The sequence below is a fragment of the Rattus rattus genome, chromosome 6 (genome assembly GCF_011064425.1).
Source record: "Rattus rattus isolate New Zealand chromosome 6, Rrattus_CSIRO_v1, whole genome shotgun sequence".
Classification (NCBI taxonomy): Eukaryota; Metazoa; Chordata; class Mammalia; order Rodentia; family Muridae; genus Rattus; species Rattus rattus.
The window spans coordinates 54,111,658-54,137,541 of record NC_046159.1 but is presented as its reverse complement, the minus strand read 5'-3'; the positions used below and the strand labels follow the sequence as shown (position 1 = coordinate 54,137,541).

Here is a 25,884-nt window from a genome sequence, read left to right as displayed (position 1 = left end):
GTCACGGGGAGGCCAATGCTTTCTTAATCCAATGATTTTCACAGCAGTCAAAATGCTTTCTCATTTCCAAGGAGGGGGACACCAAGGCAAGGTCTAAAAGCTGGAAACTTGCTGCCAGTGCTGGGCAGGGAGCAGGAGCCCACAAGTGGGGAGGAAGCAAAGCTCTCAGTGGATGACAGAGAGTGGAGAGACTGTGGGGGAAATAGCACAATCCAGAAGTGATGCTGCCACATTGAAACAGACAAACGAAAAACTGTGCATGACTTCCTTGCTGGAAGATGGATGGGTTGTGAAAATTGGGAGATGCAGTTCTATAGTCTAACCCATAGAGAGCCAACCACTGACAATTAAGACCACATAAGCAGAATGACTTTCTCCTGATTCTTTATTTTTCTAGTTTCTATTCCTGGAGGCAGAACATTGCTTCGCTTGTTGTTTGTTTGTTCAAATCATGGAATTCACTTAACTATCTCTGCCTCCTTATAATCTCAAATGAATAGATGAAGAATAAAAGCTAGGAAGGGAAAATAATTTCCTCGGGCTTACTGTTTTTCAGTCCTTGAAAAATCCCATTAATCACGAAGAAACATTTTGTTGACCAAGTTGCAAAACACCAATTAACTTTCCCCTAAATTAATTTTTTAATGGTTTCCTCCTTGCTGGTTGCATAATCTCACTTATGGGCAAGCCAAGAATTATTGTCTTTATTAAGGTTTTGGCAGTCAGAAACCAAAGGCAACCTTTGATTAGAAAGAGCTGCATAACACTGCACTTGGTTATTAGAGTTTATTAGCAATTTGGGGGTGGGTATAATCAGTCTCTATTAATTTGCCTGGTGTCGAGAAACCAAGTTATCAGACATTCATGCCATGTAGTGAGGAAGAGAGAGGTCTTCTTCTGAATCAGAACCAGGTTCTTTATGTTACAATTGCACGCTTGTCCAATTTACTCGTAGGGAAATTCAAGGTGCTCTGTGAAAGATGGAAATTCTGTCAAGATGTATGTAAGCCCAAGGGGATGATTCTGCAGCTTAGGCTTCTTCCGAGAAGGCGGCTTGGGAAATCCTATTGTTTCAGAGAAATCTATGCTGGGGAAGAGGTTCATAGCTCACATCAAAGGGAGTGGAAGACAATGCTTCGTCCCAACATGGCTGCCATTGTCTGGGTTTAATTGGATTAATTGAATTGAATGAGTTTGTGACCCACAAGGAACCAGACTTTAAAGTCATTATGTTCTGGGAAGGATAAGGGGAGGACTCTTAAATACCTTGAATGGCTTTGTCTCCAAACAACAGCCACTTAAGGCTGACAGGGACTACGTGAGTTATAATATTTTACACTGGCTGCACTGGAAAAAGGACCGGAGTAGAAATGCCCAGCAAATGATAGAAATATTCAAATGTCATTAACAACAACCAAAGAGTTCTGGCTATTTAGATTTGGATCCTTAAATCCAAGAATATACTTCTAGAACGGTATGCAATAGAAATACAAAGAGAAGAATGAGGCAAACACACAGGGATTTGATATAAAGTTGGCAAGTTAAAAAAAAATCACATAATGTTTTCACAACAAATAAAAGTAGACAAGACCTTTAGAATGTCTAGTACTAATTAGGCTGTTAAGTAAATGAAACTCCTTTGCGTATGTAGCGGGTGGTGAAGTACTTATGGTGGCCAGTATTCAATGGTGGGTTTCTTCCCCAATCACTCTTTTTTGAGAAAGGCTCCCTCACAGATTCAGCTACACTGGCTAGCCAACAAGCAACGGAGATCTTCCAGGCTTTGCCTCCCTTAGAAGTGGGACGACAAGAGTGTGCCGTCAGATTTTGACCTGGGTGGCCCAGAGTCGAATCTTCATTCTCATGCTGACAGAACATGGACTATTCTGCCGAGCTATTTCCCTAGACCCCCCCAAACCTCTTTTTGAGGCTATCACTACTAAAAACGAAGCACCTAACGGGCAGTGAAGGTAAGGAGCTGAGAGTTGTAAGTGTCTACAGCTTTAACAATCACTTCTTACGGTGCTTCACAATTCTGCATGAGACAAATTGAAGACACAGGAGACCTTTATCACACAATACGTTGTTCTGGCTTCTGATTATCATAATACCGAGGGCGACTTTGAACTAATGCTTTTATTAATTAAATGCAATTACTATGACTTAAATGAAGAGTGACGTGCAAAGCCTGCCTTTCTGGACAGTGCATTTGTGGTAATCTCCTCACGGAACGAGGTATGCTCCAACTGTATTTCATTCTCCTGCACTGGTTCCCGGAAGACAACAGTTTATGTGCAGACTCGTCCAGCTTTGCTTGATGAATTCTGAGGGACTTTTGCTGAATCCCTTAGAAAAACCCAGCATCAGAAAGTCCCCAGAACGATCCCGGATCTAGCTATGCTGAGTGAATTTTTTAGTTCCAAGGCAGAGGATGTCTGCACTCCCTTTATTAATGCACCCCTCCCATCATCTTGGTAGGGCCAGTCTGTTTGAAAGGTTGTGAAAGGGGGTGTTTTTCACGGTGAGCTGAGCTGGGAGCCCGGCTTCATCTCTTTTAGCTCCCTGCTGTGCAATGCTTAGAATATAGAACTCACTGGCTTAAGTGGAACCTGTCACTTACATAGATTTAAAAAAAAAATAAAATCTGTGAAATTTCTCATGTTTGGGGGAATCGATGTATAACCTGAAAAATTAGAAAGGATTTTTGTCACACAATTTATTCTAGACTTATGCTGTGCTTTTTTGTGGTAACATTATTTTAAAAATGGGAATTAACTTGAAAATGGATGTATAAATCTTTTAGAAATAATAATAATAATGATAATAACTTCTATAAATAATAACATCACTTGCTAGGCTTTCACTAAGTGCAACCCGTATGCTGAGTTCTATACAGGGCTCTCGGCCAAGTGCTTCTCTGTTGTTGGGATGTTCTGGGCACCATAGAAGTTCGGATGTGTTTTTCCTTTGTCTCCACTAAACCCAGTTAGGGATCCCTCAGTACAAGCTGTGAAGACTCCATCTCCAGACTTCGCTAATTGTCTCGTGGGGTACAAGATAACCTCCAGTTAAGTGATTAGCAGTGTGCTAAGCATCTTCTATAAACTAAATTTCTATTTCCTAATAAGCCTTTCCAATAGACATTCCACAAACACAGTGAAGAACAGAGACAATTACCTTAGCTCAAGGGAGAAAAAAAAAGCAAAAAAAATTGAATCAAAATCAAATTTGGCACGGCAATGTGGCGAAGTCATTGTAGATTAGATTAAAGCTTGGCTCTCAGTTTTCAAACTCGGTACTACCATGAGGCAACGTTTTATACTGTGCAGGGAATTCAAACCATGTACCATCAATGTTCATGGCTCAAATAAAACCCAAATAACCAGGAAATTAGTACCAGAAAGTACTAAAGCAACTGTTTCTAGTCACCACTCACAGGACTGTCCCCTTAATGTCCCAAAGGGCACAAGCAGCATATTTACCGCTGTCTCCAGAACACAGCCTCCTGCAGCAAGCACCACAATCAGGTTGCTTCCCTTCAACACCAAGAACGGCGGTGATTCAGAGGGCAACCTGCCAGTTTCATTGTTACGTTTGCAGCAGAGATCACTTGGTAGTGAAATCTTATGAATCTGAGACATCATGGCTTGGAGAATTCCATTACATGTTGCATCAGTAAGGAAGTGAAGTCGATGGAGAGAGTTCCATGGTTCGTAAGGCCCATCCTGACCTCACCCATCAGAAAAGGGGCAGCGCCTCAGGATCAGGACCAATGAGGAAAGAAGTATTCCTTTTGACCCAATATGCTTTTTTTCTGATCATTTTAGGGGGTGATCTTCTAGAAGATCAGCATAATCCTAGCTAACTGTACCTCACAGGACATTGGCCCCAGAGGACACCATTGAGCCTTCCTATCATCAGGCTGAATCAAGAACCCAGTGGTGATTTTGTCTTAGAATTTCATCAACATCCCTTAGCCCTTGATCAAAATCTTCCAAACAAATTGAACATGAATGTTTGAGGGAAAAAGAAATCCTTTAAGACTTTACTGAGGATTTTTTTTTTTAAGTGAATTTCCTTTACAGCTTTAGGATTTCAAAGGATCCGGAAATGGAACATCCACTTTACCTCACAAAACACTCCATTTTGGGAGGAGATTATTAAGGATGGTAGAGCTCTATGGCAACATTCAATACATCCTAGAATCATCAGACCTGTTGACAAGATGAACAGTCGTACTAATAATTCTTTATATCTGGAAGACAAGATGACTGGAACATAGACTACCAGACAATAGAAGGGTCAGATTAAAAATTTGAATATGATACAAGTGAGCATTCATTTCTTTTGCTCAACATCATAGCCTTAGGGATAGCCTTGTTTACCAGTAGCTAATTAGGGAGCCCATAATCCTTAAGCATGCAGTTTTTCTCCATCAACCGGAAGCCCAAGTAATTTTCAGGTCTTGCCTCCTTTCACAATATATCCCTACAAATCAATTCTGAGTGGCTGTTTTGAACAGGTGTGCTTTTTTTTTTTTAAAAAAAGAGACATTTTTGATAATAATCTGTGTTTAAAAAAACAAAGATACAAACAAAACAGGTTTTAGACCTAACATCCTACTTTGTAAGCAATTTTAGGCGTCTCCTGGATATTGAAATAAAACCCAGTTCTTGTTTCCCAGTAAAGAGCAAACGACTCTTTTATGCATCTCTTCAGTGAATAAATTGGTCTTTAAGATGTATGACGGTTACATGCTCTAAACTTAATATTCTGGGGTGGGGGAGTGCATTAGATAAATAGATAAGAAAAGGCCAAGGAACATAGCAAAGAGTAACAGAGCATGAAAGCCTACGAGAGGACAACCTAATTAGTGTGGCATCTTAAATAATGTTAGCTGCAGGCTTTGCCTGAACTGAATAGCTCCAAAAACAAAAGGGCTGGAAGTTAAGAGATGATAATGGTCACTTAGAAACCATTAGAGAAGATGACAAGTGTGACATAGTGCCTTGAACAGGATCCCTGACAGAAGCCAGGGGAAGGCAGAGCACACATTCTTTGATTGCCAAATTAAAGCCAACAAGCAAATCCCAGATGTTTCTTTATGACACAAGCCTCAAGAGGGCCAGGCCATTGTGCTGGGGAATGGTGCCCTGCATTGTACTCTTCTGTAAAGTAGAACGCGGGTAGAGAGAACAGCAATATCAGTGGAGGACGTTTAAGCAGCATTCAGATTCTAGAGGGATTTTCCTCTGGAATATTAAAGTGGAAAATCCACAGCTCTCCTGGTGCTAATATGGCTACATCCAGAGCTGGAAGAATTCTTCCGGAGACCATGAACCCTAAGCCTAGTTTTCACTGATCCTTGGGAGTCATTAGCGTGACTCACCACAGCTTGGGAGAATGAGAAGACTGGATACCTCCTGCTGAATCTGATCAGCTCAGCATTAAGAGTAGAATGTTTTAAAAAGAAATTGAACCTCGCTACTTTCAATCGAGCACCGTGAACCATAGTGAGAGAATATACAAGCAGTGGGGTTCTAGGAGACCGACTCTAAGGACATACGAATGACTTGAGTTTGTCAAGCTTCTAAAGTTGCTTTTGCAGGTACTTGGAGTCCTGGGTCCCTCTTCTCTTCCCCATCTAAAGCATCACCCTTATCCAAACAAAATGACTTGAGACTCTACTGGATTCAACTCCCCCGACTCCCTCCCACTAGCAAAGTGCTTGGCATTCATTGCTACTTTAAATCCCCCTAAGAACCACATGGAATAGGCCCGGGAAGGTCAAACAAGCCACCCAATGTTCCACAGCTACAAAATGACAGAGAGCTCTCCTTCATGTTCCCCATTTCAGTTGTGAACAAGCAAACTGGCAGAGAGATGTTAGCCAGCATTTCATACTGACAATTGTTAGGGTTCGAAGGTGAATTGTCCCACATGTCCATCCTCGTTCGCAGATGGTAGCACTGTGGGGTGGGAGTTATCACTAGTGGAGACAGGTCGTTGGGGGTTGCCCTTGAGGGTTACAGATTGGTCCTGCTTGCTTTTAGCTCTGTCTTTCTCCTTCCTGACCTGCAAGATTTGAACAGCTGTGCCCCAAACCACTGGTCCACAGACCGTGCTGCACCAGGTGCTATGCTTTCCCTGCCATGCCAGACCAGTATCCTCTGAAATGGAAATTCAACATATACTCCTTTTTCCCAAAGTCATCTCTGTTAGATACTTTATATGATAGGAAAGAATCTCTGAGGTAAACTGAGTGTCTGTTCCAGCCAGGTGACAATAGCTCATCTCAGTGCACTCTAAGTGACACCTTTGTCAGTGGCAAATGATGGCACATGGCCACCAGCCACAAACAGAAGGGCTACTCTGTATTAGACGTCTGCTGCCTATCACCATCTGAGATAGCCCCACAAGTGCACCGAAGCACTGTTGGCTGAGGTCACTTGTCTAAGGCCACCCAGCCTGCCTGGTGAAGATTCCTCCCAGTTTGTTAAGTGAGAGCAGGGCAGAGAGACACAAGAGAATATGCTGGTGTCAGGCCCGGGGCTGGACAGTAAGAAGCAGTAGAGAAGCATCGCTCACCTGACTCCATGCGCCAGCCTTCCATCGGGGACACCGTCCTCCTCGGCACCTTCTGTGCCCATGTGGCTTAGGAAGGTGCTTACAGTAATCACTCTCTAAATGGCTTCCATCTTTTGCCAAGCAGTAAACATTTCGATGTTTATGCCCTCGACCACAAGAGACAGAACACTGCAATATAAAGCAATGGCAAGGTTGTTGTTGTTTTTTTTTTAAATCACAATGACTTTGATTTTAAAAAAAAAGAAATCGTGTCATATGCCGATAAGATCAAGTCTAATGAGAGTTACCCACTTATTTCAAGGGCCATTCTGGAGAATAACTCAAAGCCTTACAGGGAAGAAAGGTAGCAAAAGAAAAAACAAACAAACAAACAAGCCCATGCAGTGTAACATTCTGGCAGGAGCCCTGTGTGGTGTGTTGCTTCGTACAGGAGCATGGGAAGATCCTGACAATTTAACCTGAAAACTGATTCTGAAATTACTATGACCGTTTTACTGAGGGAAGTCCAGCTACGAAACTTTAAAAACACATCTTCAATGAAATATCTCCCAATTCACTGATTGGTATAAACTACATTTTCAAGATGGCTGCGCCCAACTTTTTCAAGATCGTATTTAAGGAAACTCTCCATCTATTTCTTTAAGGGAAAAAGCTCTCATTTTCCCAGCCCATTGGAAAGAGGTAAAAGAGGCAAGGAAAAAAAACCCCTGAAAAGGTTAGCTGGTGGGTGAGTGTGCCGACCTCCGGAGGGAGGCATTACCTTTCAACTTTGATCTGTGGGTTCACTGGACTGTTTTAAATGTGACCCTGTCTGACCACATCTAGGGAACTTGACTTTGATTTCAGATTAGGTTTCTCAGAAAGGTTTAAGAATCAAAGTGCCCATGGAGTCCGGACAGGAATTTGATGTGACAGCTTCTTGTAGAACAGGCAAGAAGCTGGCCCCAACGGGCGCACTGAGACCTTCAACATCCAAGGCTTCATTAGCAATTATGAGTCTTTACTCAGCCATCATAAACCGATGGCTCAGATCTTTACAGACATTTTATTTCCCAATATAATTGTCTTGTTTTCTAGAGAGGAGTAAATTTAAGAATGGAGGGGGAAAAAAAGCAAAGTCTCAATGAAAATAGATTTCACATTATATTTCTCTTGATTTCACATTTCTTATCCCCACCCCCTGCAGTAACTTTGTTATTTTTTGGCTTAAATTACCAAAGTGCCCTTTTATGCCTAATAGACAAACAGCTCCATGTAAACTAAGGAGCCAAATACTAATTTTATCATTATTACCAGACATCCTCAAAGTTATACCATTCATAAATGTGCCAAAAATGTTTTTCTGTTAAAAAACAAACCATTATAAAATTTTCCACTGGAGCTGGTAGAGAACTTAAAATATGTATATTAGTGCATTTGGCTTTAACTTTTTACTTTAAGGTTAAAATATTCATGAAAATATGATTTGGAGTAGCCATTATGGAAATCTTAATATTTTACAAGTTGGAAGGAGCAAGCCTAGTTGGAATGTCTGTATCCAAACAAAAACTACAACAGTTAACCCATAGTGTTTGGGTACATGTAGAGTACTGGGTATCATTCTTATAGGCTGCTTGTAATAAAGTTCTTAGAAGCTCAGTTTTGAGAATGGCTAATGACTTGCACAAAGATAATCTCTACTGTAAGCGATCAGCTGATCATTTTCAATAGGAAAACATGAAGTCATAACTACAATTTTGGTAAGTTCATTGGCTTAATGAACAGAACATCTATTGTGTACATGTCCTGTGATAGAAATCATATGACACACTAGAGATAAGGTGATAACAAAATTGACATAGCCCTTGACCTCAGGGAGACAAGTCACGGAAATGAATATTGTCCAAGCGATGACAAAGCTCATTATTGCGGAGTGTGACTCTTCACTGAGTTGCCTTCTAAGAAACAAATAGCTGGAGTGAGTCACAGAGAGCTCCCTGAGGTCTTCTGCGGAGCTACACCAGGGGAGCCTGAAGGTCATAAATATGAGGCTGAATTATATATGGCACATGATGGGAAATCTTAGTGGAGATTTAATTCATGATAAGGAATATTCTAACTTTTGTTTTGAAAATTCTACCTTGACTAAAGAGGCAAGTACTAGACATGAATACAAGGTCAGTGGAAATGAAGCCACCATATTTGTGTTGGCAAGAACCACTGTGGTGGTGGGGGCTTGGATGAATATATAGAACAGAGGTTCTTAACCTGTGGGTTGTCACATATCATATATTTACATTATGATTAACAACAGTAGCAAAACCAAAATAATTTTATGTTAGGGTCATCTCAACACGAGGAACTGTATGAAAGGGTCATAGCATTAGGGAGGTTGTGAGCCGCTGGTATATACTTGGGTGGGGAACGTTGGTAGATAAGGTTGTACCTTTTTTTTTTTTTAAATAAAAATGATATTACCTTATGGGTCAGGAGTAGCATGAAGGGAAGAGGGCAAAAGATGACGTTCAGATTTCTGGTTTGGGTAGCTAAATAGATGGTAATATTTGCTACCACTTTAAAGATAGTACACACTGGGAGGAAAAAAAACGCTGAGAGTCAAGAGTGTTTTTATTTGTAAGAAATGGGTCTGATACAAAGCATATGGAATAGTAGGTGGTAACATTTGCTTGACTAGAGTGAAAAAGGACTAGATTTTTAAATGTTCATCAAATAAGCATGAGTGAAATTAGTGCAAATACATCCTTAGGAATAGTCATTTCAGTGTGCAAACTGTACAAACGAACCATCCCTCAATGTGAAGTAGGGAAACAGTCCACGAGAGAGTTAATAATCTGCCAGGGTCATTAGAAAACAGGGTCTACACATTGGTAATGATCTGTAGAGTCAGAATTAGAAGAGCCTCAACATTCTCACATTCACTATGTGCTAGACAGGGCCCTAAGAGGTTATCATCCCGAAACCTTGTATAGTTTCGCTATCCCAACCTCCCAATACACTGTGATAACAGAGACAGGTACTGTCACTTGAGATAAGTCAAGTGCTATCTACAAAACGGTGCAACCACAATGCCTTGAATTCTGTTTCACACACACTGCTCCAGTACAAGTAGATAGATTTCTACTGGGAACAATGATGGTGCAACGATAAAAAAAAAAGTATTTTACTGTCAATGACGCATGCAAGGCCTGCTATTAACGTCATTGCCAAGGAACCAGTGATGAAGAGACTAAGTTCTAAATATGCCTTCAATATATAGATTAACTACCCCCATCCACCTCCATACACATTTGCTTTGGATGGGACTTGAATAGAAGTGATGAAAGAAAGAAAAAATGTTACTTTAGCATGATGCACCACACATGTTAGTCCCCTGCAATTACTAAGATCTCAAAGTGATTTGGAAATCCTCACGGAATCTCCTCTGACAGCAAACACTCTTCATTCAATGTTTTCTAAATTACCATGGAAGAAAATCAGCTGTTCACAGAAATACTCAAATCTACCAGGCTCACTAATGAGTCTATTATAACTTCATAAAGGAGCTGTCACCCTGATAATCAAATAAACACAGGTTCCAGCTCTTACATTCCAAGGGAAAATGCCATCTGATCATTTTGTCTTTTCCCGGGGAAAAGATGATATTTACATCAGCCAGCGTCACCAACACACAGTAGTTACATCTAGTACGTCATCCAGTACTCGTTATTTACTGGCTACATATCTCAAAGTTCTTGCTCCTGGGAACATTTAATTCCTTACATTCGCAGCCGAAATAGCCTCCTAGTTTGCCTGGAATACTGACTTTTTTCTCTTGGGAAATGACTCAACATAGTTAAGAGACTGATTCTTCCTTGTCCCAACTCCCACCCCAAATTTGAGCAAGAGTCCAAACAGCATTATCACTGCTTGATACTTAGAAGCACTGAGGTCAGCCGGTCTGAATGCCTGAGATTTCAAGCTTTTGTTTCTGCGAGGCCATTCAAAGGGCATGCTGGAAGCTGGGCTGTGGTCAGAAGTGCTGACGTTTTCCACTCACTACTGTCTGGAAATGTGAAATCTCTGCATTTCAACTCAGCTGGTGGGAAGGAAACTCAAGATGAAGGCAGCATGCTCTTCGTTTCTCCCCAAAGGCTTAAAGCTCTCTAGGGACGCAGTTCTAAACGTGAGGATGGATGTGGGTCTGGTGCACTGGTCCTGGTCTTGGAGGATCCAGGCATTTTTTAGTTTGAACTTGGGCTAAGGGTCAAGTTTCCTTAACTATCAAGAAGTCTGCAAGCCACCCTGGTGTACACGTCTGATGGAGAGGGATTCAACGGTGAACGCGGATGAGCTGTGACACTGCGGAGGAAATGGACATCCCTATGATGATGGAGTTCCTGATGGACTTGGTAAGTTCATCACAAAGAACTCAGAAGAAAGAAGAGGGGACTACGGAGGTAAGGAGAGGAGGGTGGGGGCCAGGTGTGCTCACAGAATATGGCTAGTAGGAAGCATTTGGGTGGGGCTTGACTTTTCTAGCTCTGGGAGACTGTGGGCCAGGACTAGTCAAACTGTACCAGATGTCTGAAAGATGTCGGTTAGTGGGTGGTCCAAGAAGACAGCCCTTGTCTAGTGTCTGCCTAGATGATTTCTAATCTCAACAGATGAGGTTTTGCCTATGAGAAATGTGCAGTGAGGGATCCTGATCAACTAGCAGATACTTCTAAGCTCAGGATTGATTACTTGCAGGTAGAGAATAACAAGGATTGGGAGACCAAGAGGATGTCATGTGCCGGAGCCAATTAGCAAAAGAGTGCGAATCTTCTAAGTGGTTCTGGCAGTCAGATGGCTAACATCATACTGAGGTAGGTGAATAGAGTTCTATTTAGACACTGTATTTATTACTTCTCAAAGTCCTTCTCTTCTGATTCTATGGAATTTGCAGATAATACCTAAATTGTTACATTTAAAAGAAGTAGTTTTTCTTGATTCTCCTTTCATTTTGCCTTTAACAAAATAAGGTTAAATGCCACCCAGAAAGTATGCCATCAGGGAGGATGCAAGACCATTTGCCAGGCTTGGGCGTGTCTTTGTCAATACAGGGACAAATGAAACGAATAGGGCACCAGTGTCACAACATTGGGGAAGACAAAAGAACAACTGCCTACAGCTTTTGTTCTACAGACTCGGGGGTCATAGTTTCAAACACTAATGAATGGTAAGCCTAGAGAACCATGCAGAAGATGGAAAAAGACGGTAGGTGTGGCTCCAGTTAACATACATTTATTCTCTTCTCTGTATACTATAGCTAGTCAGAACATATTTATGAAATGAACACACATTAAGTTGTAGAATAGAACCATAAACTACATACTATATTGATAAAGAAAGAGCCCCTCAGAATCTCTCAGTTCTAGTGCAGAACTAATCTGATATAAGCGAAGATCAAAAAAAGGCTACCCAAAGATAAAGGTTGACCATAATTACTAACCACTAGATTAGGCATCTCTTACTTAATTGTTAATGCGAACAGGATACTGGGCTAAAATGCATTAGCTTCCCTCCTTTAATCACAAAGAAACATGTGACTCAGGTATTCTTAGGGGTCCTTTATATAAAGGAAGTAGCTGAGGGCCTAAGAGTGACATCACTTACCCAGGGTCACAAAACTGGGAAGCAGCAGAGTTAGGATTTAAGTACTTCTCCATGAGCAGCATGTTAGTCCTTAGATTAGATAAGGAGCTGGGTAAGCAGGGTAATGTTCATGTCTACCTCCCTATGGGAATACCTAGAAGCAAGGGCCACAGAGAAATGCCTTGTAAGACTCTTCCAGAGTCCTCTGATCATTCAGCTTCCTAAAAGGAAGAGTGGCTAGGTAGTGCTAATAGTTCTGATATCAACACCTTTTTACAGTGGCCTGCCCCTTAGCTAAAAACACGCCCTGCTTCTCTCTTTGTCATTTTTGAGGTATATTAACTAACCCTTTGTTAACTGCCTAATATCCTGCAGTAAATTATCATTTCTGTTGATTGATGAATGGATCTTAGCACAGTTATGGATGGAAGGGTGCAGGCTCTAAGTTATGGGCTGTCAATTCACGGAAGGTCAATTTCTCAAATATTTGAATTGTAAGCCATCACAAAGGTTATCCAGTCCACCTATTAATTTCAGGCTCAAGGATTGAGAAGACACTAGATGACACACATAAGGTCAGGCAGAAAGAAAGCCATACATAGCATTTTGATCAACAGAAGAGGAAATCATTTGGCGCCAGTCTCACCAGAGGTTTTAATGGTTCTGCATGCTGCCCAGAACCATGGCTAACCAGGCACCCACTCTTGGCTTTACCAGTTGGGCGTGTCATCTACAGCTAGCATAAAGAGCAGAAAAGAGTGAATTCAAGCAGATACTATGCCCTTCGGATTTTGAAGGATTTCTAGTAAGAGTGATCCCATGAAGCCAGTAAAGAAGAAAGTCCAAGAGTTGCCTGTTCACCGGAGGTTAAAAAAAAAAAAAAAAGAACAGCTGTTTGCAAGTGGTCCACCTTGCTCCAACGTGCAACCAAGGGTTTGAATGGTAACCAAACTTTCTTGAAACACGAAAGTGGAGTGTGATCAAAGGTCTTGGGCTGGAGTCATCAAGGCAATCTGGAGATGTTCGTCAATTAGCAGCTGTCAAGTCTTGGCAGTCCAACTTGGTGTGGCCTATGTTAGTATCCAAGGTCTGGGAAGCTTCAGTTACAACTAGGGATGCTTTTGTAGGAAAGCAATTCATCAATTTATCTCTAGACTCTAGTGTTTCCTGCTGAACTGCATCTCTCTCAGGCCAAGTACCAGTTGGTCAACTAAAAGACATAGAAATGGTGTGTCGTTTCTGGTCTCCTCCGATCCACACTGCTTTCTCAGTCTATCTGGCACTTTTTCCATAATGGGGATACACTGCTTGGTGTAATGGAAGCATCTTTATACTTAGAAGCTATAAAGTAAAGCACATAGGTGGCCCCCCAATGTCCCTGGACTCTGAGTCCACAGATGCAACCAACCTTGGATCAAAAATATCTGGGGAAAAAAAATCACACCTGCACGTAACATGTAGAGACCTTTTTCTTATTATTCTCTAAACAGTGCAGAAATATTTGTAGAGCATTTATATTGATTTATAGTATTAAGGAAGACACGCACAGATTGTATTAAAAAATGCTACGCTATTTCTTACAAAAGACTTGCACTTCTCCATCTACAGACCCTGGAGGTTCCTGCAAGGAGTCCTGGAATCCTCACACAACTCCAAGATACTAAGGGAGAACTGAAAACTCCCCTGTGTTTTAGGAAGCAGTCTGGGTAAGCAAGTGGCATCTGGGTTCTAACACTAATGCAGTATGCATACATATTTGAGCCTGTTTGCAGAGATCCATGTCTGAACAGATGGGCAAAGGTCATTGAGTCAGATGGTCCTCCAATTTCACACTACTCTACTGAGAGATCAAACCACACTCCTTCCCTCTTAATGCTCCATTCAAATCCTTCATCTCTTCTCCTTCTGCCCACATTTCAGTTAAAAAAAAAAAAAAACAAGGTTAAAAAAATGCCACAGTGAATGAGATGAGAGGAGAAGAAAACAGACAAAAATAAACAACTTGACTAAGGGAAGGACTAGGATTATATTTAATTTTTTGTTTTGTTTTACAAATTTAAAGTATTCCTGTACTGCTCTAAGATTTATTGGAGAGGGTGACCAAAGACTAAGGAAGAAGAATACGGTCAGGTAAGTGCTATATTTCCCTCTGTTGTCTACCTAAAGACATTCAACACTGCCAACATCTGCTTGCATTGGTGTTTAGCAGAGATGTGAAGTCAAAGCCACTGTGCACATCACATGACTAGGTTCCCAACAGAAGTTCTCTTTTCTCTCCACGCGTCTGTTCCTCCTATAGGCAGTTCTATTTTAAACAACAGGAATGCTGTCCTTCCGTTTTCCTACTCCATAAAACCTGCAGTCATTTGACTCCGTTATTTCCTTTTTATTCTATATCCCAACTCTCAGCTAATCCTTTAGTTCTACCTCAAAGATGTTTCAATGCCTCATCATCTCCAAGGACAGTTCTCCAAGCCACAGTTCATTTTAGTTATCGCAATGTCTTCCTAGAAAGGGATTTCCCCTGCTTCCTTCCCTAAATTCAGAAGCCAGAGTCACCCTTGTAAAATACCTCGTGTTCCTGTTCAACCCATCCCACCCCACCCTAGAGGCTTCTTATCTCTCTCTCTCTCTGTGATCTAATCCTTGCCCCTCTCTACCCACACCGTTCCCTCTGTAACTCCTATATCCTGTGTCTTCCTCCTCCATTTCAGCTCCCCTGCCTTTCAGGATCACTAAATGCAGCACACTCCTGCCTCCAGAAACATACTGTTTCTGGATGCTGCTTGGTTTTCTTTTGTATTTCCCCTTATCTTCAAATAAAGATTGTCGGATACCTTCCTCCAATCTCCTTTAAACCCATGTCTCCATTCACTCTTCCGTGGGAAGCCCTACTTCTCCCCCTAAATCTATACATTTTTATCACCTTCTTTCAAAATCTCTATTTCCTTTCTTTACTGTTATTGATAGGCTTCCCTTACTCCCCAAAATACATACTTCATATGCTGAGAGAGAGAGAGAGAGAGAGAGAGAGAGAGAGAGAGAGAGAGAGAGAGAGAGAGAGACTGTACATGCATGTGTGTTCTGTTCAATCCCTAGAGACTAAAACCAAGTCTGGCATGTGGAAAACATACAAGTAATTATAAAACACACCAATGAGTGCTGCCATAGCACTGCTATTGCCATTTACCCTACAAGAACAGTGAAGTAACAAGTCCACCTTTCCCACAATGCTCAGCTTATTTTAAGGACAAATAAATAACAATCTTCTCTCCAATCTCCTGTGTACCTAACCCTACCTGACTAGTCACCCTTGTACTTTAATGCTAATTCACAACTATAAAGCTGGTTACTGTGTAAGAGACAACTAAGAGGAAGCTTATCTGAGATCGTAATATCAAACAAACAGCAAAAGGCAGAAACTAGAGACTCAGAATACTATGCTACCCCATATGCTAGACAGACACAGAAAGTTCCGCCTAGCTGGACATGGAGGCACATGCCTATGATCCCAGCATTCAGGAAGCCCAGACAGGATGATCATTGTGAGTTCAAGGTCAGTCTGGGCTACATAATGAGATCCTGTATCAAGCAACAGTGAGGATAGTTAAGAAGACAGAAAGACAGAAAAACGGGAAGACAGAAAGGAAGAAAAGAAGGAAGGAGGAAGAACTAAGAAAGAGCTCCTCTCTAATTGCTGATGGATGATCACCATGGATCTTCAGTGGTCCAGAATGCTACTTCTACCCAGAAGTGCCACTTTAGATAGAATTTTTTCAGATAGAAGTATATATATATATACATATATATATGTATATATATATGTATATGCATATATATGTATATATATAGTATGATACGTAATGAGTGAGAGACTATGGGTAGAGTTTCATTGGCAGAGAGTTCTCCTAGTGTGTATGAAATCCTGTGCTTGATTCACACCACCACTTAAGAGCACTGTGGTAATGAAACTTTTGGTACAGAGTGCTGAAGGCCTGTCTGGGATCCATGAGGAGGAGGAGGAGGGAAAGAAGGGAGAGGAGGATAAGGAGGAAGAGAAGGAAGGAAGCACATCTATCAGACAAGGAAGCCTATCAGGGCCAGGTAATTTCTATTTCTATTCTGACTAAAAACCTATGTGAAAAACACCTGCAAACTCCCACATGGCTCCCGAGACAGTATGCCCCTGTTTAACACTGACCCTTTAAAAAGTACCTTTTCATTGTGAACAGATATAGGCTTATGCGAGACTAAGAAGCCAACGGGAGCCCAGGATTTTGTAACTGAATTGTGCGGTGTGAATCTGAGGTTTGTGTTTACCAGATCCTGATAAGCTGCACTAGTGTGCCTATCTATTTGGCAAGGTCCTACCCCCTGATGTTAGGATCAGGCCATGTCCAGAAAGGCCTTCCTCACAGACATTGGAAGCCCCATCCTGTAGGTGCTGCTAACAGCCAGGTGAAAACCAAGCCATTTCAAACTCAGTGCTCAGAGAGCGCTGGGTGATCAAATCCAATTTCCAAGGTACCTAGATAGCTTTATCAAATACAGTACAGTGTAAAAAGAAATCCACTTCGAACAATGCAAACGTTCAGCCCCCACAACTAGTGAGAAGTATGACAAAAAGCAGGTCCTAGCTAAAACATTCAGATCTCAAGGATTTAGCCTTAAGGAATTTTCAGATGCAGGGGTAGGGCTAAACCATTCCACCTGAGCAAGTGATGGTGTTCTTTTAATGGAGCTTTCAGATGATTAGAGTCAGCTCAAAACTTTGGACTCTATCAGATCTGCATCCACAGCTTTCTGACACATGAAATTGAAAAAAGTTCCTTAACTTTCTGATGCCTCAGTTTTCCTACCTGCACAATGGACAGGACAAAATATATTCTGCGGGATTATATGAGGACTATCAGTTGTGGGTGTAGTACACATGATCTGGACCATGGCCCATAGCACAGAGCCAAAAAAGTTGGGAGTCTTGGCTATTATTTCTCCATCCCAGTCAAAACCATCTGGCCAACTATAGATGGGTACCGAGTGTGCCAAGTTTAGAAGTGTAAGACAGTCAATGAGATACCAACTGGAGACTGTTCAGGACTACACTGAGTCAAGCAGGTATGATTTTTTTTTTTTTAGAAGTGGCTTGTGGGTTTTAGGGAAAATCTGGACATGTTAAATCCTTAATCTAGAATTACTGGCAAGGTTATATATGTATTCAGAGGTCAAAATTCTAATATTTGGAACAAATTCAATTTATTTATTTATTTTTCATTCATTCATTTATTTATTTGAGACATGATCACATGCATCCCCTAGACCTGCCTTTAACTTACTATGTAGCTGAGGATAACCTTAAGTCCTTGACCCTCCTGTGTCTACCTGATGACTGTTGAGATTGTAGGAATGTGCCACTCTGGCCAGTTCATGTATATCAGGATTGGAGCATGGGGCACCCTCTATACATGCTAGGCACTACCCACTGAGCTGTTTCCCCAGGCCTTGTAGCTTTAATTTAAAGAGCCTTTGAGATAGGTAGTCCATTAATAACTTTAGGTTCAATTTAATTATAGAAAATGGCACCCATTATCTCGTGGAGAGCCAAGTGCAAATGCCCTGCTTTCAGTCAGGTTTTCTGCAATCTTCCAGCACCTAGTTTAAATATGGAGTGGGAGGTGCAGTGTTCCACGGTAAGTCCCGCTACGCTGTTTCTTGGGCTAATCGTAGTCTCTTGGGATTATTTCATGTGCTTTTTCATCCCTACCAACAGAGCACTCTAGCATCACAACTCCAGCACCACTTGGGCAGGGTTTTCATACACAGAGCTTGGCTGAGAACAGAGGCAAAATATGGCCCAATAGAAAAGTACAAATTAACTTAAAACATAGGGGAATGTGTGTGTGTGTGTGTGTGTGTGTGTGTGTGTGTGTGTGTGTGTGAGAGAGAGAGAGAGAGAGAGAGAGAGAGATTATTTTTATGAAGACTTATTTTTAGTTTTTTTGCTATGTGTATGTATGTTTATGTAAATGTGTGCCACCTGTTTTCAGGTTACCATGGAGACTACATGGGTGTTGGAACCCCCAAAGCTGGAGTTACAGGAAGTTGTGAGCTGCTTGACTTGGGTGCTCGAAAATCAAACTTGGGGTCTCTGAAAAGAAGCAAGTGCTCTTAACCACAGAGACATCTTCTCATCTCCTTTGATATTTTTGTAATTGCATTTGTACAATTATTAAGTATGAACTATACAGTTATCAATGCCAAGATACAGTGTCAAACTGTAGGCATCTGAGAGTCTAGAGCGTTGGTCATGTTTATGAGTTTATTGAAAGAGAAGAAACAAGATTGATTTTTTTCCTTTTGGATCCAAGAAATATGTCATCTACAATGTTCTCTGCGCATATGATCTCAGACCTTTCCATTCTGAGTATATTTGTCATATTTGTGGCATGGGATTGGACTGGTAGGCTGAGATATAATTTGTCGGCTGCTAAAGCAGTAATGATTTGCAAAGAGAAAAAACAATGTTGGTTTGGAGGAGTGGAACTCAGAAACTCTCAGAAACTCCTGTTCAGGAGAGCCAAATCAACACATCTGGAAGAGCTGGCTCCATGAATAGTTTCTTCCAATGGGTTAAAAAATAGCAGAGAAACAACCAATGTCCCAAGGTCATAAATCAGTGAGAACTACGCAAAACAACCCTTCTTTTCCCAGAGAAGAGAAAGAGAATAATTGTATAACTTCAAAGACTTTATTGACCTAAAAGTAAAGATTTGGTATCAAATATATTTTTGGAAATGTTGAGCATCACTGACCCAATGCTCATAAAAATATGAAAAGCCAAATTCTGCAAGGAGAAATCAATAAGCTTAAAGGGCATCTTATTTTGTCATCCTCACCAGATCATCATTTGGTGATGTCTGAAGACATTTTCCGTTATCACGATATAAGGGTATGCTATAGACACCAGGTAGGTAGGGGGCCAAGGAAGCTAAGAAGCACTCTACACTGTCCAGAATGATGCTACACAGAATGGAGTTCTGGGGTCGCAAGTGTCACGTTTCGGAAAGTCTGATTCATACTTATTTACAATATAGAGATTGTACTGCTGTCTTAGTTCCTAATCAGAATTGTGCTCCCCATTTCCCAGACAAATGCTCACCAGAATGAATTTTACTTTTGAACGAGTTTCCCAAACTACAACCAACATATTCAAACATGACACACAGACCCACCAGTTGCTAGGGGGTGTTGGACTCGTACACAGGGGCAGAGTTCTACTATTGATGAAACATCTGATGAATAAGAATCAAATAGGAACTATAGCCAATGTCCTGAAATGCTGAGGAATATTCCTATCTACACCATCACTATTTTGTTTATAAAAGCCATCACTCAAACCAGAATTTCCATGTGAAATTCAGCTCACCATACTGGGCCACGTTAGTACCTTTACACTACCCCACCTCCACCCAGTGCACCCCACCTCTGGGATAAGTGACACTCCTTATTGGTTTGCGAATTCACACTCTGGCTAGACAATCTACTTTCTGGAGCCTTCTGCTCCCGGCTTATCTTTACCGACCTTGTTGGGAGTTGACAGATATGGAAGGTATCCTAGGATTTCAGAATTGTATTTAACGGCAACGTCACACCCTCTCAACGGGAATGACTCCATTTTAACCAGACCTAACTTTAGCATCTTTTGAGACACTGGGTGAGGTAAAATTCTCAGGTTGGGCTACCCTGTCTTTGATGCATCCTCTTTCCTCCTTTCAACTGTCTGATGCCTGGAGAGCCTCCACTCCCACCTCCACTCACGGAAGTCACTACCAGAAGTGTCTCCAGACTGATTAAAGGTTCATTAAGGGATAAAATTGCCCACAAGTGAGAATCACCAATTCACCCTAAGGCTCCAGGAAAGTCCTTCAAGTTTCGGAAGTGACTTGATTTGAATGCATGTTGAGGGGGCAGGGCACATAATCTTCCTGATAAATGGAAGTTGTGGACTCATGCAGATTTCATTTCTGCAAAGTTAGGGTCTGGGCTGATAAGTTGGGGAGCCTTGCTCTATAGAGAGTGTGTCATGTGGGTCGTGAAATCCCTTACACCACATTTCACAGGATTTCAATTACAGCCAACAAGCTCTAGGGGACAGAGCTCCTCCCTGACACCAGCAGGTCACTGGCCACCTAAGGGGTTCTTAGATAGGTCAGAGCTGATTCAAAGGAAGAAGGGAACATGGCTTCATCAGTGTCCTGCATGCAGAACTGCAGAAACAGGTAAGCTGGCTGGGTGAGGGGGTTTGACTAAGTTCAAAGAAAACAAACAGTACACGGTTTTGGAAAAAGTCTCTTGCTTTCCAAGTTTAGACTTTGGGCAGGGGCAGGTTAAAGGCAGGGTGTTGCTATTTATTAGAATTTGAGAGCAGGGACTGTATTGAAAGAAAGCTGGGATTTCCTTGGGGAAGGGAGGCATAAAAGGCACAATTTTCAGATACCCAGAGGCTTTTTATTTCAATTACACAGGCCAGGGGGAACCATGCAGGAAGAGAGAGAACATGAAAGAGAAAACTAAGAAGGTGGGCAGATTCTATCCCGGGTGGGAGGGAGGGGGCAACACCCCTTATTTCTGTCATTACAGGGCCAAAGTGGGATTACAAACAGCTCCCTAAAGCTTATCCAAAATTTCAAAGGCTTGAAATAAACCCAGACCTACTCTTTTCTTCCCTGTGAAGAAAAATGCAGTCTGAACATATTTACTTAAATAAGTGTTTAAGAATAACATGTTTTGTAAAATTGCAAATATACATAAAAATTATAATCCTTATTACGTTCTCTCTAGAGTGCTCGAACCAACAATATTAACACATGCACACACACACACACACACACACACACACACACACACATATCCATCTCTTCATTTAGAACCTTCCAACTATGTGTTAGCTTCTCCTTGCCTGGAGACAGGCCAGCATTATTTCGTCTTTTCCTGATCAATCAAGATATCAGGTCACTTCTGAATGACTGGGAGTCTTGACTGTTTTTTTATTTGACTTACTTATTTAGGTCTGAGATGCTTGGAAGTGGCTGGGGGCTTGGGGAGGATTACTTTAGTCTTGTTCTAAAGCTTAGGTGCTCTGAGAAGGAGACTGGTAAGTACTTCTTGATCACAGCCCACCTTCAGAAAGAGAATTGGTAGCTTCATAGAATGCTTTTGCATGTATTTCAACTGTGTGTGTGTGTGTGTGTGTTGGGGGGATTGTCTTCAGTTTGAGGCACGACTGTGAATGGACCCATCCAGGTTTTCTTAACTCTGCAAAGGATGATGAGGTTTGCCAAGACCAAGGCCAACAATGGAGATGAAGAAAGAGAGGCCACCACAGCTTCTGGAATCTTCTAAAGTGTCTTTGAAATGGAGTCGGCAAAGCTAATCTGCTCAGTGTCACCTACGGTGTTCAGTGACTGTGAAAAGCTGTCTCCTTAAAGCTTCCGCTTCAAAGAGACAATGATCTCTTGGAATTCCAGAATCTACAAGGTGGATACCTGGTGCTCTCCATTTTCGCCCTTTCCCTAAAGGCACTAGTCAGGTCTTGCACTTCCAAGCCACTGCACACGTAAACATCTCTCTCCTTACATGAACTTCCTGCCACTGTGAACTTGAACTCTGCCCGGAAGGAGAGGAGTTTGTTGTAACAGCTGCTTTTGCGAGGAAAGGCTGGGGTTAGTCCTCCCGGGGACAGCTGGTTCTGATAGTCCGTCTTTACACCATCCTGCTTTTCTCTCATGCCCAGCTGTGGCCAGCTGACATTTTGTAAAACAAAGCACAAACCACCAGAAGGGCAAGAGAATGCTAATTATTGGGGCCATACTCTACTACACAGGAACCTCTCAGCGCTGAAACAAAAGTTGTCTGGGCGTTTACTTTGTTAAACTTGGTTTTTGACTAGTTTATAGCTGTATTTGTTACTATAATCCAAATTGTCCATCTGGTAGTCACCAGCAACAGGAAGTTTAGAAAAATTTGGGGTAACTATGGTTAAAAGTGTTAAATTAATACCTTCGAAGATGTAACTTCTTGCCTCTTATTTATATTGTAAGTGTTTTGTTTCGGGTGGTATGGGGATAGAGTTTCAGGTCTGGTACTTGCTAGTAAATGCCTTACCACTGAGCTGTATATACCCCTAACTGCTTTTTAACCCTTTGAAAGGACTTTTGGGACAGGGTGTGGCTAAGCTGCCCAAGCTGATTTATTTGGTCGCCTAGGCCAAGGCTTGGGATTCTACCTCCTCAGGCAGCCTCGTTGCAGGCATTATAGGTCTGTGCCACCAGGTCCACTTTATGTGTCTAGTGTTGGTAGCATGCTACTAGCGACTTCCATATCGGAAGACAGGAGTACAAAATATTTCCCTCACTGTAGGATGTTGTCAGGCTCTGGATCAAGGCATGTTTCACAGAAGAGCCGTGGGATGCAGACCTAGACAGATGATGGAGTGTGGACTAACCTGATGTGCGTTAATCTTGCTTACTACCAACTGCACACGTTTATTTAGCTGCCAGTTTTCTATTTTATAAACTTCTAGAAGTTTTGGTTTTAAAGCCGTTTTAACAATCCCACTTCAAGGCAAATGGAGAAGACACAGGGAAGGCAGTGATCATCCCCACATTCCAGGTCTTTTTATTGGCCTCTATTAAATAACAAAGGGGGAATGTGCTCTTGGATCACAACTTCCCCAGGAGAAGCCTCTGGGTCCCAGCAAGGAGGAGGCAGAAAGCGGGTCCTCCATTGACTGTGGGCCTCAGACCAATCAACCACATTTGGGATAAACTATGTGTAGTTTGTAGGGCAGGGCTTTAAAAACAAATAAATGAACAACAACAACAAAAAAAACATTTTAAGGTCTCTGTTCCCACAGCGTTGGTGTCTATTTAAAAATGATTGGACAACGTCACATGTACTTGGATGGCTAATTTTTATTTATTGAGTGAACATCATCAGGATCGGTGAGGCCATGAGGCCATGGGTTCTAGCAGCCATCTGTCCTTTTAGTTGGAACTGGTGGAGCTGCCAGCAAAAGGTGTGACTGGTCTTTGATTACATGAGTCTGGATGTCTCCATTTCCTGTTAAAATTTCCCTTGGTCATTTGCAGAGCCCAGCTCTGACTTGCTCCTCGCTGTGTCTACTGTACCTATAACAGGGCCACCCGCAGTAGGCGCCTTGGAAGGATTGGCTGGGAAATGGATGGCTTTTATTTGGAAGGGAACAAGGAATGCCAAGTCATTTATTCCTTTACATTCCCCCCAAGACAAACCTTCTGGATAAGCCCTTGCTAATGTTGGGGATCCCCTCCCAACCAATCACTCTTGGGTGCAACCCCTGCTGCCCCCAGCACATTCCAGGGTTTTCATCCCTTTCCTCAATAGAGCGACAACTGCTGAGTGGGGAGGAAGTAGACTCCCTTGAGTGCACAACACTTCTAGTTGTGCTCAGCCTCCCTAAATCCACAGAAGAGAAATCTACTAAGCCACCCTGAAGTAGCTAACAAAAGATGTGATGAAATAGCTCACAAAAGAAGTGACTTAGGCGTACAGTCACCATAAACACAAAACAAATTTTGTCGGTTGTTTTCCCTTCAATAAGCAGATGTAGACATGCATTCCGATGGCTCTGAACACCCCAGACAGGGGTGTTTCATAAATAGTCTTAATCTATATTGAATTTAGTGAATATGTGATTTCATATGTCATGGTATTTTGATAAAAAACAAAATCCAAAACAATGTATCCAGCTCAGGTTGAGCGAGACAATCAGAAGTCCAAGGCCAACCAAGGCTATAGCAAGATGTTTGCCTCAAAACAAAATAGGTCGTGTGAGTATTTCATTTTTAAAAGTGTTATCAATATGCTTATTTTAGTAAAAGTATCACTTAAATTTTTATACTTAATTATAGTTTTTTTTCTCAAAGTCGGAATCTTATGTGATCACCCAACTGTGGCCAAAAATGTATCTTTAACATGAAAGAGAGGGTTGTTTTGGCAATGCCTACCTTAAGGCAGTCACATGACATTTCTGTAACTGCTGGGTATAGGAAATTGCCAATAGCACCAATATTTAGGATATTCTGGTGTTCGGCTGAAAGGCACAACGTCCAGGTTGGGTGATATTTGAATTTTAGGAATCTCCTACCAAAAGTCTTATAATTCATTAAACATAACCTGCTTTATGTCTCTCAAAGTGGGATTAATAGAGTAGGCACATGACTTGAGAGGTCTTGTCACTAAAGCAGACTCTAGCAGCATGCACTGTGGCATAACGGTGGTCCCCCTCAGAGGACAGCAAAAGGACACAGACTGCTCAGTAAGGTTAGCTGTGGTTTTTATCACTACTTTGCAGGGCTATTTCATGTCCCATCTTTATAAACCTCTAACTCACACAAGGATCTCCTCTCCCTTATTATGGATGTGTTGTGTGTAGGGACCACTGTAAGCGAAAGGAGGAAATGGAGGACGGGCTGAGGCATTATCCTCTGGATTTACATTTTTGCCAAGGGAAGGTTGTCTTGGAACTTCCACCTTCGTTGCTATTCCATTTAGTTTTCTTTAGTAATAAATGCTTTCTGAAGCTGACTGAAGGTAAGCAAACAAAAGAAGTGGCAAACAGAAGCCTTCTGCAGCTGTCTGGGCAGAGACGCAGGTGTAATCCTGGGTGCGTACATTAGTGGTTTGTCTCAGAATCACCTCTTCTAGTCATCTTTTTGGTTTTTGTCTTCTGGGTATGGTATACCATTATCTTCAAGTTCAATCAACAGAGCATTCCAATTTTGTAATTGAAACTCAATAAATCAAGACCTCATTATTAGAAAAGAGTGAGCTAGCCAACACAGTGCTAAGCCTCACAGATTTTTGTTCATGAAACCCATCATCACTTTTGATTCAGAATTCTTTCAAAGTAACCTTTCAAAATGCACACCTTAGCTTTGCCAAGGACAAGAAGTTTAATACATGGCTGCTCAGAGTTTGGGGGAAGGCGACAGGACAGAGTTTACAAAATTAATATATATATATGTATATTTTTAATCTAAAGAAACATACATTCATTTCTAATTCACATAGCCTATTGGCCTTCATAGTCAGCTCACACATACTAGTTTTTAAACATTGCTTATGAAGTTAAATAACATGAAAAAATAAATATACTTTATTATATAAACACGTAGAAATCTGTACCACTCAAAATACTCAGAAATATGTAGATGTGGCAGCTTAAAACTATTTTTAGCAATATGGTTGTGATATTTATAGTTTTTTTCTTTCTAGTGATATAATGAGGTTGTGAAACACTGATGTCAAACATCTTCTCTTTCTACCTATAGAAACTGCACATTGTGATATGAAAATGAGGTAGACACAAATACTTAAGTTTGCCAGGCTGAAACAAAAGCATAGCTCCTGGGAGCTCACAAAAGCTTACCATCACCCTTGTTGGTAAGCACAGGCCTCAGAGGCTCAGAGAATGCTTGTTATAGAGTTGTCATGGAAACACCCGAATAAGCAGCTTCTGCAAAGAAGCACCATCTCCAGTATGATCAGCAAACAGAAATACGGGGCGTTGCAAAAAAAGAAATGTCACCTAACTGTCCTGCGAATGTGGCATTGATACCGACGCCACTTCTAGACGGATTAGCT

At 41.5% G+C, this 25,884-nt stretch overlaps 1 protein-coding gene across 1 annotated transcript in view; it reads right to left on the bottom strand.

The window, feature by feature from the left end:
* Adamts9 (ADAM metallopeptidase with thrombospondin type 1 motif 9) overlaps positions 1 to 25,884 on the bottom strand; it is a 171,693-nt gene that overhangs the window by 46,383 nt on the left and 99,426 nt on the right. The window contains exon 29 of the mRNA XM_032906059.1: positions 6,589 to 6,756. Coding sequence (XP_032761950.1) covers positions 6,589 to 6,756 — 168 coding nt within the window. The remainder of the gene's footprint in view (positions 1 to 6,588; positions 6,757 to 25,884) is intronic.